The 17,730-nt window shown below is 41.7% G+C and overlaps 1 protein-coding gene across 5 annotated transcripts in view; it reads right to left on the bottom strand.

The window, feature by feature from the left end:
* Window positions 1-7,678: 7,678 nt before the first annotated feature.
* appbp2 (amyloid beta precursor protein (cytoplasmic tail) binding protein 2) overlaps window positions 7,679-17,730 on the bottom strand; it is a 90,913-nt gene continuing 80,861 nt past the window's right edge. For 3 of the 5 annotated variants that reach the window (XM_061826968.1, XM_061826966.1, XM_061826967.1), the window contains exons 12-13: window positions 17,368-17,533; window positions 7,679-12,245 (exon numbers count right to left, since the gene is read on the bottom strand). In XM_061826968.1, coding sequence (XP_061682952.1) covers window positions 11,968-12,245; window positions 17,368-17,533 — 444 coding nt within the window. In that variant the 3' untranslated portion in view covers window positions 7,679-11,967. The remainder of the gene's footprint in view (window positions 12,246-17,367; window positions 17,534-17,730) is intronic. The other 2 variants (XM_061826969.1, XM_061826970.1) reach the window with 2 other exon arrangements.

Genomic DNA, 17,730 nt, shown 5'->3' with positions numbered 1-17,730 from the left:
GAGACTTTAGTTCGGACAATGATCGCAGCTTTTGGAGGGTCTTGGTTAAAGACCCATCAGGGGCCGTGTTGTTTGGAATTACAACATTGATCTCCAAATAAACTACAAAGTCCGCCCTTTTCAGCCAACAACATGTCAACTGCTATGTTGGTTTGCAATGTCATTAAAAAAGTGGATGCCAATTGTTCATGTACTGCTTCAAATCCATCCCGGGTGTAATTGGCTAAATGTTGTTGATTCTAATGCAAATGATTGATGCGATCAACGGTTTTTATAGGGGTGACAGTGAAAACAGCAGACCAAATGGGAAAACTTTCGAAATAGGCAGCAATTTCATCTCCCAATTTGTACTCCTCGAGGACACCACGGGGTATGCCGATGGCATCAATGTTTACTGGAGAATTATCAAGCGGACCTATGACCTGTGTCCTTCTTTTAGCACGGCGCAAAATGGCGGAAGAAGGTATGGTAATATCTTTGTGCAAGGACAATGCAAACACCAAAATAGGATAAATATCAGAGACTAATGCACAACGCCCAGTCAATACTATGGGCAGTGCGTTGTTTAGCGTAACATCCCCGCAATACCACCACGCATCCACCCTACTTTTGGTCAAACGTGCAGCCATCCCAGTCAGTGGTAGAAACCAACAGGGCACATAAGGAAATTGGGATAAGACTGACATTGTCATTTTTGGGCTTGCCAAATAAATTTTTGGAAAATTCTGTGGCATTTAGCTGTACAACCCTTGCATTAATCCATGGCAGGGGAGCAGTAAGCGGCGACAGAGGATGTATTTTGTCCGATTTTTCACAGTCGGGCCTTGGCACGTCCTGAGACATGACATCTAAAACGCACCGGGACCCATTGTGATCAATAGGGGGGGTAACCAAACTCATGGGACGTGAATTCATACAAAACAAATTAGGCAATCTGATTTGTTGAAAGTTTGTTGGGCCGCCACTGCTCTTTCCATCCATCAACCTGTAGTTTGGAAGTGAATAATGATACATTTAACACGCAAATCTATAGTTAGAGCCAAATATGTAGTACCGGGGGAGCTGGGACCCAATTTAACTAAGGCCGCTCGACGAGTTAATTTAACACATTCTCTGGGGTGAGGGTGCAAAGTGCATGATGTTTTCCAGTCTTGTCCTGTGTACGCTATGGTTGTGCGATATGACATGTCCACGGACGACAAATAATATTTGTATTTTGCAGCCCATTCACATTTAAAAAGAGTGCATGCATTGAACTCAAAAGTCACTTCTCTCTCTTCTTCAGGACCAGGAAGCAGTTGCCTTCAGTTGATTGTCTGCTTTGGAAAGGCCGATTGACAGGAGTAGAGCAGTTGACTTTCGCGGTTGAGGGTTTGACAGTGGCCAGCAACAAAAAGGAAAAGCATGGGGTGCATTTTATCAATGAAATGTGGCATGTTGGGGTAAGTGTGTGTGGAGGTGAGATGGTGACAAGGGTCAGGGGTGGGGCAAGAACAGCTGGTGACATGAGGGCGGAATCGGACAGGCCAAGAGGCTGTCCAGTCGGGTACAAGCAGGGCGGGTCGATGAAAGATGGTACCATGTGTCCCCCTTTACCTCCAATCGAAAAGCGGATGAAGTATGTTCCACCACCTTATATGGACCGTCCCACTGGGGTTCAGATCACTTCCGCTTCAGCACCTTGAGCCACAAAAAAACACAATCATTAAGCACACGAAGAGAATCGGTTTGTTTTTCAGTGAGACGTGAAAACTCAAATGTTAATTGTTTTAGCTTGGGTGGCCCTTTAACTGGTCGTGCTGATAAAGGACCTGAAGGTGCTGGGAACGGTCAGTTTATATGGCACTCAAAGGGTGTCCATCCTGTTGAAGAATTTAGAGACATTCAAATGTTCATTAAGGCAATTGGAAGTGCTTGTAGCCAATTCGATTTGAATGAGGCCAATGCCTGAGCTAATTTTTTTGTGATGTTTCAGTTAATGCGTTCAACTTGGATTTGGGATTGGGGGTGGTACACACAACCGAATGTATGTTTTAATCCCAGTGGTCTTTCAACATCTTGTCGATGTTTGTTTTTGAAATGGGTTCCATTGTCTGATCTTATCTTTTTCGGGAACCCATGGGAAGGAATGTAATGATTGACTAGATGTTTGACGACGGTACTTGCTGTTTCAGATCTGCAGGGATACGCCTCAGGCCAGCCAGAGAAGGCGTCCACTATGACAAGCAAGTATCGATATCACGACACAGATTTAATCATGTTAGTGAAATCCATTGACACCACTGGCCAGGGGCAGTCACTTCTGGATCGTGGCCGCACTGGGGTGGCTTTGTAGGAGGCATACTATTAAATCTATATGCACTGCAGTCCTGCAGTTCTCTCTTAACAATGGTTCTCATGAACGAGTGCCACCACGTGCTAAGTCTCCTTAGCATCTCTTCCACTCCCATGTGGAACAGTCAATGGGCTTCACTTATCAGCTGCTTCAAATGTTTTTGCGGCGGGATACATACCATCTTTCGACCACACACTGTCCTCATTCTTTGTCCCCGCCCTTCGACTTCCATGCACTCTTTTCCTCTGGGCTGGCCTGCTACTGCCACTCCCTAACTGTGGCCATGCTCACCTCGTGTCTGGAGTTCAGCTCCTCTTCACTCACTGTCATTTCTAAGGTTGGGATTGTTCCTTTGCCACTCTACGAGCGCAGTGTGCATCACCACATGGGCATAGGTGAAGTCACTGTAAATGTTTGCCGTGACCCCTTGGGCTATGGCTAATGCAGTTTTGACAGCGACTATTTCGTCTCTTTGTGCTGATTAGATGCCGTTTAATTTTGTAGCCACGAGCATTGTGAATGTGTCTCCCATCCATTGAATTACTGCGAATCCCGATTGTAGGCCTTCTGGGCCTTTGAACCAACACCCATCTGTGAACAAAGTCATTTCTGGGTCACGTACTGGTGTGTCATACAAATCACTTCAGAGTGTATTCTTCCACAACTCGTCGTCTGCAACAGTGTTGTTCTTCTTCTATCAAACCGTCAGCCATATTGATACCTTCATGTGTGAACAAAATGTTTGGTTGTGTCAATGTCGCCTCAATTTTTCTTTCTCCCCCTCGTGTTATTGTAAATGGTTGGCTCGTAACATGTTGAACCGTGGAGTGTGACGTTCGGATGGTCAAAGGATGGTGCAAAACTGTGTGTGATGTTTTTTGTACCAGTCGGGCCAGGGTGGATGCGAATGCTGCACATACTGGATGTCTTTGCTTGTATTTTTCAAGTAGGGCGGAGGGATATAACCAAACATTTCACTCACCTCCTCCCCCCTTTCTGCCGGGTTAGGTTAGGGTTTTTTGGATGCATCCAGGTAAAACATTTTGAAATAGTTAGGGATGGCAAGCGCAGCAGCAGAGGAGAGTTGCTGTTTTAAAGCAATAAATGATTCTTCTGGTGCAGGTGTCCAATGGAGAGGGTGGGTCATTGGGAATGTTTAGTAAGTAATAAATAATTAACACTGTCTTGCAAGTGATTAAATGAGGCGGTGACACCGGCCCCGATAGCCACGACAACATTATTGTGTGATGAGTCCGTGCCTGCTCGCAATTGGGGAAGTGTGTCTCTCGTTTCGTCCCAATCACACAGCACAGCCCCCCCCGCCCCAGAACTCGTTAAATCGTACGCATTTTGTTACATTCGGAATACGGTGATTCCGCTGAGGTGGAATAAGGTGGCGGAATGTGTGCGACAGGTGGCTTGGCTTCGCCCAAAACAGACAAAGGCATTTGCTCTCTCACAACCTTCACTGAAATTCCCATGCATAACAATCTAGCCTTTTCCAACATAAATCACACCCTTTTCAATGACTCTCTTACTCTTCTCCATCTAACAGACACCCTTTTTTTAACATCACTCAAGTTCCTCCTTTTTCACCACACAACACTTCCCCACTTCTTTATTCAACACTGCAGACATGCCAGCCATGCATAAAACATTCCTCGGTCCACTCATACAATTCTTTTTTTCCTTTCTCACGCTTAGGAAGGACTTCCACACATACTTTGCATGCATTTTTTAGTTGGTCACCAAGTGGGATTTTCTGATCGTCATCTGGGATGACATAAATCAAACCACTTTTTCTCTGTCAAATTCCCCGTCCATTCTCTAATTTTGGGGATCAATTGGTTGGGTAGAGTCGATTACTTTATTTGTCATACTATTATTTTATTTTTCATTTTTATGACTCATATTTTATTTATATTATTATTGTATAATGGATCCAAATCTCTTTTTTTTACAAAACACCGGTACTCGAGCTTGCGCGTTTTTCTTAACATTACTCCCCACCACTACCTTACAGTCGGTAACTTTCAGATTACATTGACTCACGATGATAAATAGAATCCACCTGTGTGTAATCAAGTCTCCGTACAAATGCACCTGCTTTGTGATAGTCTCAGAGTTCTGTTTAAAGTGCAAAGAGCCTCATGAAGACCAAGGAACACACCAGCCAGGTCCGAGATACTGTTTTGGAGAAGTTTAAAGCCGGATTTGGATACAAAAAGATTTCCCAAGCTTTAAACATCTCAAGGAGCACTATGCAAGCAATCATATTGAAATGGAAGGAGTGTCAGACCCCTGCAAATCTACCAAGACCCGGCCGTCCCTCTAAACTTTCACCTCAAACAAGGAGAAGACTGATAAGAGAATGCAGCCAAGAGGGTTATGATCACTCTGGATGAACTGCAGAGATCTACAGCTGAGGTGGGAGAGTCTGTCCATAGGACAACAATCAGTCGTACACTGCACAAATCTGGCCTTGATGGAAGAGTGGCAAAAAGAAATTTCTCAAAGATATCCATAAAAAGACTTCTTTCAAGTTTGCCAAAAGCCACCTGGGAGACACACCAAACATGTGGATGAAGGTGCTCTGGTCAGATGAAACCAAAGTCGAACTTTATGGCCACTATGCAAAACAATATGTTTGCCATAAAACAACACAGCAGAACGCAACATACCCACTGTCAAACATAGTGGTGGCAGCCTCATGGTTTGGGCCTGCTTTTCTTCAGCAGGGACAGGGAACATGGTTAGAATAGATGGGAAAATAAATGGAGCCAAATACAGGACCATTCTGGAAGAAAACCTGTTGAGTCTGCAAAAGACCTGAGACTGGGATGGAGATTTATCTTCCAACAGGACAATGATCCAAAACATAAAGCCAACTCTACAATGGAATGGTTCACTAATAAACGTATCCAGGTGTTAGGATGGCCAAGTCAAAGTATTCTTACCATCTATTTAGCACATACTGGCACCAGTCAGTCATATGCAGTAAACATTTCACCCCAGACTCTTTGACAAGTTTTAAATGTAAAAAAATGTTTAAAACCTGGATCAGCGCCTACCATAAATCCAGTTCAGACACCTGAACAGATCAATGATGCTAAAGGGACCAAACGTACAGTTATAATATTTGTCTCAAGTATGCAAAGTATAAATGCTGTACTGTTGATTCAACATTCTGATACCCACACGGCAGCGCCACCAGAAGTCTCCAAGTGATGAATGCTAAGTATAGTTATGTAATAGTGTTTTATCATTCATATTTAAATGAAAAATGTGTAATACTGTATATATCAGTTTTTATAGTTAAAGATTTAACTAAATACCTCTTTTTGTCCCAAATATGCAATGTACAAATACTGTTTTCATATTTTCAACGTTCTGGTACCCACATAAACATACATCCCTTGCTATGCGGTTTTTCACCTTTTGCGGGTGGTTCTGGTCCTAATTAACCATGAAAAACGAGGAATTCCTGTATTCTTATTTTGCTATGTCTGATTTTTGACATTGTTTCATGTTTTTGGATCAAGCCTTCAGGAATTTTGATGTCATTATGCTCAAGAGAAGCTGAATTCACGATACCTGACAAGAAAATGGTAGCACCATGTGCTAGAAACGGAGTAAAAATATTTTGTTAAAAAAAAAAAAAAATACAGACTGAAGTTCTGAAATGTAGGAAATCGGAACCATTTTTTTTTTGTCTATATCCAAGTTGATATACCTAGCTCATATTGTTCCTCTTCTAATCGAGAATCACTCTGTAGCATTCGCACATTGAGCAGCCAAAATTAAGATTTTGTGCCTTGTCTTTTTTTAGTTCTTTCTTGCAATTTCCAAAGTCTGTCTTTTAATTTAACTGAAAAGATTTGTAGGCGTAACCGTATTCTAGTCTCGTATTGGCAAGTCTGTTTTCGGTATCCAGCCATAATTAACAGTGATTCTGAGCACCATCTGCCGCCAAGATTGTATGCTCACTGCTGTAGGGAGTGGGTCTTTGTCCTTCAGGGAATGAGGGACATTTTTTTTTCCTTACATGATGAAAGAATAGGCCTTAATCTGCTATACTTTCCCAATGGGATTTGGCAGATTGTCCAAATTTAGTCCTGTATTTGTAGTTGGACATTTAGGAGCTAAAAAGTAGGAGCCAAAAGTTCACATAAAAACACGTTTAATTTTTTGTCTCACTGTCTGAAGTAAAATCACAAGAAACCTTTCCTGTTTCAGATCAGTCAGAATCACAAAAATTAACTAATTTGTTAGATGCCACAAAATGAGAGACAAAATTTCTTATAGAATTTTATATTATTTTCTTTGAGGTCAAAAGTTTACATACCTTAGTATCAAGTAGGATTTCCTTCGAACTGCATGACTTTGGTTAGGTAACCTTTCACAAGCTTCTTACTGTACTATGCTGGAATCCTGGCTCATTCCTCCTGACAGAACTGGTGTGCCTGAGTTAGGTTTATTGATTGCATTGCTCTTACATGCCTTTTCAGATCTGCCTACAATTTTTTCATGGGATTCAGATCAGGGCTTCATGATGGCCACTCCAAGACATTGAATTTGTCATCCTCAAGGCCTGTATTGACAGGTGATGACCAGGCCCTTGTTTTTTCCGCACACATAAAGCTTAAAATTAAGGCCAAACATTCTATCTTGGTCTCATCAGACCTGAGAATCTTATTTCTTGCTATCTACTCGTCCTTGAGTTTTTTTTTGTTTTTTTTGTAAACTCTAAGCAGACTTTCATGTGTCTTCCATCGGGCCACTCTGGCATATAACCTCGACTGGTGGAGGTCTGGAGTAATGGTTGACTTTCTTGAATATTCTTCCATCTCCCGACTGTATCACTGGAGCTCAGCCACAGTGATCTTTTGAGTTTGTTTTTACTGCTCTTGCCAAGGCTCTTCTTCCCCAATTGCTCTGATTGGCAGGACAGTCAGCTCTCTGAAGCTTTCTCATCATCCCTAATGTCTTAACCCTAAATGCATCAGAATATATTTTGTAACAGCCATATCTGCGGTTTGTCACAATTCTGTCTGTGAGCTCTTCAGTTCCTTTGACCTCATGATTTTCATTTGTTCTGATATGTACTGTGAGCTGTAAGGTCTAACAGAGACAAGTGTGTGGCTTTCCTAGTTAAGTCCAATCGAGATAATCAAACAGCTGGACTCCAATGAAGGTGAAGAACCATTTCAAAGATGATCAGAACAAATAGACAGCACCCGAGTGAAATATACCACACACACGCACACACACACACACACACACACACAACACACACACACACACACACACACACACACACACACACACACACACACACAAATGTGAATGTAGTAAAATTTATTTAGCACTTTTTAAGAATGGTTCTGTTTCAACATCAAACTACTGAAAGCTAGCACTGATTTGTGAACATTTTTGCATCCGAAATTCTGGATATCCTGATCCACAGCTACAGTTTAAACTTGAACCAAAATATTGATGTATTTCACAGTGTTATCATCAGACTCTACATGGAGAATCTTCCTACATTTTAAGACATGTTCCTTTGGAATGAATGCATCCACGAACAAAAGATCTTCATTTTCAGAATACTTCTTTTTTTCTAAATGGAATGATTTGGGCCTCTGTGGGGAAATAACTGAGTTGCCTGTGTATTTCTATTTGTGTGTGTACAAAAACATACTAAATGGGTCATCCATATTTTAGAAGTTCTTCCTATTTTCTCAAGAAGAAAAAAAACACATCCAACTGGTGTGTGTGTGTGTGTGTGTATGTGTGTAAAACCAGGGTTTGACTTATCATGAGGACACATGCATACACTGTCAGAGTGTCTCCGTGAAAAAATATGACCGACTGTTGCTCAGCACATAATACAGGAGACTCATTGACCTAAAATCTTTGTCTCACTGCAGATAAAATGCACCAAAATGACAGACTTCAGTCGCAGTCCTTGGAGCTCATAATTTTCAAGTGAGATGTAATAAAACAAAAAATCTCTGTCTCTAAAAAGACAAATTCAGAATCTATGATTTAATTGGCAGGCACAAAGCCACGCATTAAAGTGTAATTGGTGGTCTAACACTGCCAATATTGTAATCCACAAATTATGGTTTTAAATGAGAACATGCAACACTTCAATAAAATCATAAATTTTGACCATTGACAAAATGTCTCCAAAGTTTGATGAACTTACTGCTTACTGGGAACTCAGGAATGCTTTGTGGAGGCTTGGCTCCCATGTAACTACAACCCAGGTTGAAACTAATCTTGTAAGACTGCGGCATGATTGTAAAGGCATATTTATCTTCTAAATGGATATCCACATTTCACAATTTTAAACTATGACTGTGAAGGGGGAAAAACACGATCAGTTTAAGGTTTAATGTGCAGAAAGTGAGAAGGTGCATGCTCATAAGATATGTTGTCCACCATAAGGATGAGATGCAGTACACACGTGCACAAACTTTTTAGTACCCCTCAGTTAATGAAATAAAACATCCACAGTGGTCACATAACTTGAATCCAACAAAAGTAATCATAAAAAAAGAATAAATGCAGCCCGATGGGGGCACAAGCCAGTGCAATTTGTAGGCCGGTCCCAAGCCCGGATAAATGCAGAGGGTTCTGTCAGGAAGGGCATACGGCACAAAAACTGTGCCAAACAAAGATGAGTGTTCATCAAAAGAATCCGGGTCAAAAGAGTCTGGGTCAACAACGCCCGCCCCGGTACCCTTCACCTGCAGGGCGTCGGTGGAAATTGAGCTACTGTGGGTCGAAGAAAAAGAACAAAGGGGATTCATCGGTAGAAGAAGAAGAAAAATCCACAGAGCCTAAAGCTGAGTGTAGGCACTTTGAATATTGGGACTATGACAGGAAAAGCTCAGGAGTTGGTTGACATGATAATTAGGAGAAAGGTTGTGATATATTATGCATCCAAGAGAGTAGGTGGAAAGGGAGTAAGGCTAGAAGTTTAGGAGCAGGGTTTAAATTGTTTTAATATGGAGTAGATGGGAAGAGGTGTTATTTTAAAGGAAGAGTTTGCGAAGAATGTCTTGGAGATGAAAAGAGTATCAGATCGAGTGATGAGGAAATTTGAAATTGAGAGTGTTATGTATAATGTGGTTAGCGGCTATGCCTCACAGGTAGGATGTGACCTAGAGTTGAAAGAGAAATTCCGGAAGGAACTAGATGAAGTAGTTCTGAGCATCCCAGATAGAGAGTTGTTATTGGTGCAGATTGTAATGGAAAGTGTAGCTTGACAGTATAGGATGGTGGTGCGTTGGATGATTAGGAAGACAAAGGTAGAGCAGAGAACCATGTAGTGGAAGCTGAGAAAGGAAGAATGTTGTGTGGCCTTTCGGAAAGAGGTGACACAGGCTCTCAATGGACAGGAGGAGCTCCCAGAAGACTACCACTACAGGCAAGGTGATCAGAGAGACAGGCAGGAGAGTACTCTGTGTGTCTTCTGGTAGGAAAGGGGAGAAGGAGACTTGGTGGTGAAACCCCAGAATAAAGGAAGTCATTCAAGGAAAGAGATTAGCCAAGAAGAAGTGGGACACTGAGAGGACCAAGGAGAGGCAAAAGGAATACATTGAGATGCAAGGTAGGGCAAAGGTAGAGGTGGTGAAGGCTAAACAAGAGGCATATGACGACATGTACACCAGGTTGGACACGAAAGAAGGAGAAAAGGATCGACAGATTGGCCAGACAGAGGGATAGAGATGGTAAGGATGTGCAGACGGAAAGGGTGATTAAGGATAGAGACGGAAATGTGATGACTGGTGCCAGTGGTGTGCTAAATAGATGGAAAGAATACTTTGAGAAGTTGATCAATGAAGAAAATGAGAAAATGAGAAGGAAGACGAGATAGCCAAGTGTGAAGAGGCAAGTGTGAAGGACCAGGAAGTAGCAATGATTAGTAAGCAGGAAGATCGAAAGTCACTAAAGAAGATGAAAAATGGAAAGGCAGTTAGTCGTGATGATGTACCTGTGGAGGTATGGAAGCAATTTGGAGAGGTGGCTGTAGAGTTTTTGACCAACCTATTCAACAGAATACTAACGGGTGAGAAGATGCCTGAAGAATGGAGGAAAAGTGTGCTAGTTTCCATTTTTAAGAACAAAGGTGATGTGCAGAACTGTGGGAATTATAGATGAATAAAGTTGATGAGCCACACAATGAAGTTATGGGAAAGAGTAGCGGAGGCTAGACTCAAGACAAGTATCTGCGAGCAAGGAGCTGTGGTACTGCATGCGTAAGTCTGGTGTGGCGGAGAAATATGTTAGAATAGTACAGGACATCTATGACGGCTGCAGAACAATGGTAAGGTGTGCCAAGGTGTGACAGCAGAATTTCAGGTGGAGGTGGGACTCCATCAGGGATCAGATCTGAGCACCTGCCTGTTTGCTGTGGTAATGGATAGGCTGACACATGAGGTTAGAATGGAATCTCCTTGGACTATGATATTGGCAGATGATATTGTGATATGCAGTGAAAGCAGGGTGCAGGTGGAGGAACAATTAGAAAGATAGAGGCATGCACTGGAAAGGAGAGGAATGAAGATTAGCCAAAGTAAAATTTAATATATGTGAGTGAATGAAAGAGATTGAGGGGGAAGAGTGAGCCCCAGGGAGAAGAGATGGCAAGAGTGGACGACTTTAAGAAATTAATCCAAGCAGGTTTGAAAAGCTGGCGAAAGGTGTCTGGTGCGTTATGTGACAGAAGAGTCTCTGCTCGGATGAAGAGCAAAGTTTATAAAACAGTGGTGAGCCAGCCATGATGTACGGATTCCAGACTGTGGCTCTGAAGAAACAGGAAGCAGAACTAGAGAGAGCAGAAATTAAGATGCTGAGGTTCTCGCTTGGTGTGAACAGGTTGGATAGGATTCGAAATGAGCTCATTAGGGGGACAGCCAAAGTTGTTTTGGAGACAAGGTTCAAGAGAGCAGACTTAGATGGTTTGGACATGTCCAGAGGCGAGAGAGTGAGTATATTGGTAGAAGGGTGCTGAGGATGGAGCTGCCAGGCAAAAGAGCGAGAGAGAGACCAAAGAGAAGGTTGATGGATGTTGTGAGGGAAGACATGAGGGCAGTTAGTGTTCGAGAGGAAGATCCAGGAGAGAGGCTTAGATGGAAAAAGATGTGTCACTGTGGTGACCCCTAACGTGACGAGCTGAAAGGAAAAGATTATTTTTTTTACCCACAATGAAAAAGCTGTCTGATTTTCATTGTTTAATTTTCTTAAGCTTTCAAATGTTTTGCCAGATTCAAGTTAGTGATGTGAACACTGGGGTTTTCTTTCAAGAACACATGGGTACCAACAATTTTATCCATACGTGTCGCCTGCTAATTTTAATGAAAGTGACATCTTTCTGAACAGAAGATTACAAAAACAGCATGGAAAGCTTTGTTGTTGTTGTTGTTTTTATATGTTTTTACATATTCACAGCATTAGCTGGATGTCAATCAAGCACATTGTGGACTACACTTCAGCACCATTTACTTGTGTTTTTTTTTGGCCCTTACAGATCTGTCAAACCTTGTTTTGGAGACTAAAATCCACTTTCTCAACAGTTTCCATCCACGCTTTCTGAGAATAATGTGTCTTTTGATCTCCTACTATGTCAACCAAGCCAAGGCTGGATTTGGTGTTTGGTCAGGTAAGCTTTGAACAAACAAGAATCCATGAACCACTTCCTGGGTCAGTAGGGGCGTAGTGTTGACATCCTCAAGGGCATCTGCGACGGCAAATTGTCGGTCTCTCAGGCGATTCCAGTTGGATAGTATATTGTGGTATTCAAATACCTTCTCAAAGTTACCCACAGAGTTGTAGAGTTTGATCAAGCCTCGGTAATCATACTCCAACCCACTATATCCCTCTCCAAACAGCTTCTTTCCTATAACAAAGAATGTCATGATCAGTTTGGTATCACAACACATTCTCATTGCAGTATTCGGACTTTAAATGATTTAACTTCTTAATGTGAAGCCAAATACTGTAAGAACTGATACAGTAAGAAAGGACAAAAACGTAAAATACAGTGTTTATGGAAAGTATTCAAACTCCCTTTAATTTTTAACTATTATTGTAATTTCTCGAGTATAATGCGTCCAGAAGTACAGTGAAGAAAATAAGTATTTGAACACCCTGCTCTATTGCAAGTTCTCCCACTTAGAAATCATGGAGGTGTCTGAAATTTTCATCGTAGGTGCATGTCCACTGTGAGAGAGATAATTTAAAAAGAAAAATCCAGAAATCACAATGTATGATTTTTCTAAGAATTTGTGTGATACATCTGAAAATAAGTATTTGAACACCTGTCTATAGGCTAGAGTTCTGACCCTCAAAGACCTGCTAGTCCACATTTAAAAGTTCACCTTCACTCCATGTAAAAAGTCCACCTTCACTCAATCTATTATCCTGAATCAGATGCACCTGTGTGGGGTCGTTAGCTGCATAGACACCTGTCCACCCCATACAATCAGTAAGACTCAAACTTGTAACATGGCCAAGACCAAAGACCTGTCCAAAGACACCAGAGACAAAATTGTACAACTCCACAGGGCTGGAAAAGGCTACGGAGAAATTGCCAAGCAACTTGGTGAAAAAAGGTCCAGTGTTGGAGCAATCATTAGAATAATGGAAGAAGCTCAACATGACGGTCAGTCTCAATCAGAGTTGAGCCCCAGCCAAGATATCACCTCATATGGCCTCAGTGATCATTAGAAAAGTGAGTAATCAGCCCAGGACTACACGACAGGACTTGGTCAATCACCTGAAAAGAGCTGGGACCACAGTTTCCAAGATGAATGTTGGTAATAAACGAAAACGTAATGGTTTGAAATCATGCATGGCACGTCAAGGCCTGTCTTAAGTTTCCCAATGACCATTTGGATGATACAGAGGAGTCATAGGAGAAAGTTTTGTGGTTAGATGAGACCAAAATGGAACTTTTTGGTCATAATTCCACTAACCGTGTTTGGAGGAAGACGAATGATGAGTTCCATCCCAAAGACACCATCCGCACTGTGAAGCATGGGGGTGGTAGCATCATGCTTTGGGGGTGTTTTTCTGCACATGGGACAGGACGACTGCAGTGTATTGAAAAGAGGATAACCGAGGCCATGTATTGTGAGATTTTGGGGACAACCTCTTTCCCTCAGTCATAGCATTGAGGATGGGTCGTAGCTGTCAACATGACAATGACCCAAAGCACACAGCCAGGAAAACCAAGGATTTGCTACGTAAGAAGCACATCAAGGTTCTGGCGTGGCCTGGCCGGTCTCCAGACCTAAATCCAAGAGAAAATCTTTGGAAGGAGCTGAAACTCCGTGTTTCTCAGCGACAGCCCAGAAACCTGTTTGATCTCGAGAAGATCTGTGTGGAGGAGTGGGTCAAAATCTTTCCTGCAGTGTGTGCAAATCTTGTGAACAACTACACCAAATGTTTGACCTCTAAAATTCCAAACAAAGGCTACTGTACCAAATATTAACATTTCTGAGGTATTCAAATACTTATTTGCAGCTGTATCACACAAATAAATCATAAAAAAAAAAATCAAACATTGTGATTTCTGGATTTTTCTTTTTAAGATTATCTCTCACAGTGGACATATAGCTACGACAAAAATTTCAGACCCCTCCAGGATTTCTAAGTGGGAGAACTTGCAACATAGCAGGGTGTTCAAATATTTCCTTCCTTCACTGTATCATGCGCACGCCCTAAGTTGAAAATCAGGAAAACCCTTTTACCAATGTACACTCCGCACCACCAATTTCCTGCTATCCATATGCTCAAAATATTGGGAATTATCTGTATTTCTATTTTGCTAGGTTTGTACGTTTATTGTTTGTACTTGTATTGTTTTTTTCCAAAACAACAATCATTAATAATAATAGCCATAAGAATTCTGACCCTTTGGTCGAAGTAGAAGCACTGTTTTGAGCTAATCGCCATGTCTTTTTGGGAATGATGCAACACGTTTTTTTTAAACCTAGATTTGGGGATCCTCCACCATTCCTCCTTTCAGATCCTCTCCAATTCCGTCAGGTTGGATGGTTGAACATTAGTAGACATTTTCAGGTCCCTCCAGAGATGCTCGATTAGGTTTCAGCCAGGGCTCTGGCTGGGCCATTGAAGAACTGTCAATGAGTTGTTCTGAAGCCACTCGGTTATTTTTGCTGTGTGCCTTGGGTCATAGTCTTGTTGGCATCGTTGACAGGTTCAGGGTTTGACGCCAAGTCACATTGATCACCTTGGACCCACAGCTCTGCTCGACCCCCTCAGCATGAAGGCATGGAATTCGGTCAACGCTGACTCCCGGGACAAGGGTGAACTTCTGCTGGAGGTAGGAGTTGAAAGTTCTTACGGGGGATTCTGCCAGATTTTACCAACAAAACCTCACAGAATGTTTGGGCCCGTCAGGTATGACTGGCATCTTCCCCCACCATCGGAGCCTAAACACCACCAGGTGGTGATCAGCTGACAGCTCCACCCATCATAACCAGGGTGTTAAACACATGCGGCCCAAGTCTAATGACATGACCACAAAGTCTATCATTGCACTCTGGCTGAGGGTGCCATTGTGCCAGGTGCACAATGTACCCTTTTGCTTGAACATGTTTTTTTTTGACAATTCATGATGACCAGAGAAGACCAATAACAGAAAACTTGTCAGGTACTGATCATGAGCATTCCTCCAAATCATGCGCTTCCTTGTCTCATTGTCATTGTCCACACGAGCACTTGGCGGCTCTCACTGTGGACAAACCCTCTCAAAAGGACTGGTACCAGAGCTCAAGTTGTACATGGAAGGAAGCCTGAATATAGCTAGTGAGAACACACACACACATAATGGTTTGAAATTCCATTTGCCTCCCCTTTTGTCGATACAATTGTGGAAACACTTTTCTCTTACAGCTGCAAGTCTTTGGGGGAATGTCTGTAGCAGCTTTGCACATTGAGACATAAAATCTTGGCCATATGTATTCGCGAAATGGCTCAAGCTCATCCAAATTGGATGGAGAGTGTCTGTGAAAAGCAATTTTCAAGACAGATGCTCATTGAGATTTAGGTCTAGATTTTGACTCTGGGATTCTAACAAAGGAAAGTTCTTTTATCTAAACCAGGGGTGTCAAATTTATGGCCATGTGGCCAGAACTAGGCCAAATTTCCTTTAGAGTCTCAATTGCAGCCTCCAAAAAGTTTTCTTTGAGAATTACCTTGTTTTTAGCTGATCCATATATTCAAGCATTTTCCGTCTCTACTGAAGCACATCATGATATTGCCAGCATCATAAGTCACATTGTGCATTCAGAGTGATGAGGAGTACACTCTGTGGTTAGCCCGATAATCCTCCAAAATTAAAAAAGTTGGAAATCTAACCAAAAAAGGTTTCTCCATATTTACAGACATGGAAAACAGGACTTACTTGGCCTTCCTTTCAGCAACAGCTTTTTTTTCCATAAAGACCAGGTTTGCAGAGTGCATGACTTACAGTTGTCCTTTGGACACACTCTCGCACTTGATTTGTGAATTTCGCAGTCCATCCAGAATGAGCATGGGCCTCTTGGCTGCTTCTCTGACCACTGCTGTCTTTGCTCACTCTGTCAGTGGGATGGATGGCCATGTCTTGGTCGGTTTGCAGTTTGGGGTCATCATTTACTGTTTGTTAGATGTTATGTAGCGAAGCTATATTTGCGAAAATACTTGGTGGAGAAAATGACGTGAGAGTGGCACTTGCCAAGGTGAAGATGCACATTTCTGAACATATCTCTGGAGAGGTCCCTGAACTCTTGCCATCTCAAGGCAAAGAGATTTTCAATGCCTCCATCTGCATTTGGTTACCCATGTGGGACTGAGTTTGATCTCTTGTAAAAAGTGTCTTGAGATAACTTATTTATAAAGTGATGACGATTTGATGACTCGAAAAATGTGGCTTGGTGATGTCAAAAGTAATCTAATGCATTAATTTTTATGTTAGAGTAGGCAGATTGAAGTTATTTTGATTTAGCTACCAATAGTTACTTTTTTGTTCAGAAGAACCACCGCTTAACATGCTTTTGAACAACACGCTATACATGTTCAGGCAACGGATAGTTATTAACAAAACTAAAGTGCTTGTTAAACAAGGGGCAAGTCAATAATATAGTATAATAGTATAATAGTAATAGTATATATATAATAGTTTTGAAAAAATAGTCACGACTTGAACTTTCTAAAGAGGACAATACTAAGGTTTGTTTTACACAATGATCGTGTGCACACACATGCCTTCATGGACCAGCACACAATCGGCAAGGTTGCATGCGAATATCTCTCTGTCAATTAAGTCTTCAAAAACATATACTGAGTGTGGTGTACGTATTTGTAATTAGGTGGCTATTTGGGATGTCAAGTCTGCTCTAAATTGGTCATATAATTTGGCTTAAAATACACTCACATTTAAGTTAATTTTTCATCCATCGATCCATTTTCTGAGCCGCTTATCCTCATGACAGTCGCGGGAGTGCTGGAGCTAATCCCAGCTGTCATCATGTTGATGATATTCTGTAACTTTTGTGGCGTACATTACCAAGTACTGGGTATGGTAACGTGAATGTTTTTTTTATACTGTGGATAGATTATATTCCTGACACTAGACAGCTAATTAAAAAGTATTTATTTTTAGCTCAGTTACTTTTGAAATCAAGCAATCAAGAAAGTAAATTACTTTGAAGATCAAGTAAATTAACTTGACTTTAACCAAAAGCAAAAGTCACAGAGATTTGCTGTAAATATTCATTGGTTCATTGGTTTTTCAGTAGAATTTCCCTTCAGTTGGTTTTGATCTTTGAACATATTGATTGTGTGTTCAACTATACTTTACATTTTGTGGACAAATAAAATATCTTCCGATGTTTTGCATAAAACCTGTCGGGTTCAATACTTCCAACAAGGTTAAAAAAACTGCACGATACTTTCACTTACGACATGACACATGGCTTGAATGCTTGTTTAAAAAAAAAAAACTGACTGACCAATAGAAATGGAGCGCAGGTACAGCTTCTCTGCATCTTCATAGGCACTCATGTCGTAGTTGTATAGGGATGCGAGGTGACCCACAGAGAGTGCCACCTCGTAGTCCTCATGGCCCAGAAGTTGCTCCTTAATCTGGATGGCTTTGATGTGCATCTCCTCTGCTTCCTAGTAAAAGTCATAGGAGATGAAAAAGAAACTTTATTCAGCTAAAATGAAAAAATCCCTCTTTGGGCAGTCACTTTATCATGGTGGAGGGGTTTTTGTGTCCCAGTGATCTGAGGAGCTAAGTTGTCTGGGGCTACAAGCCTCTGGTAGAGTCACCTACATCAAAAAGGTCCTAGTTGAGGGACCAGACAAAGTAC

The sequence above is a fragment of the Syngnathoides biaculeatus genome, chromosome 8 (genome assembly GCF_019802595.1).
Source record: "Syngnathoides biaculeatus isolate LvHL_M chromosome 8, ASM1980259v1, whole genome shotgun sequence".
Classification (NCBI taxonomy): Eukaryota; Metazoa; Chordata; class Actinopteri; order Syngnathiformes; family Syngnathidae; genus Syngnathoides; species Syngnathoides biaculeatus.
The sequence above is the reverse complement of the archived record's forward strand: the minus strand, read 5'-3'. Positions and strand labels throughout refer to the sequence as shown.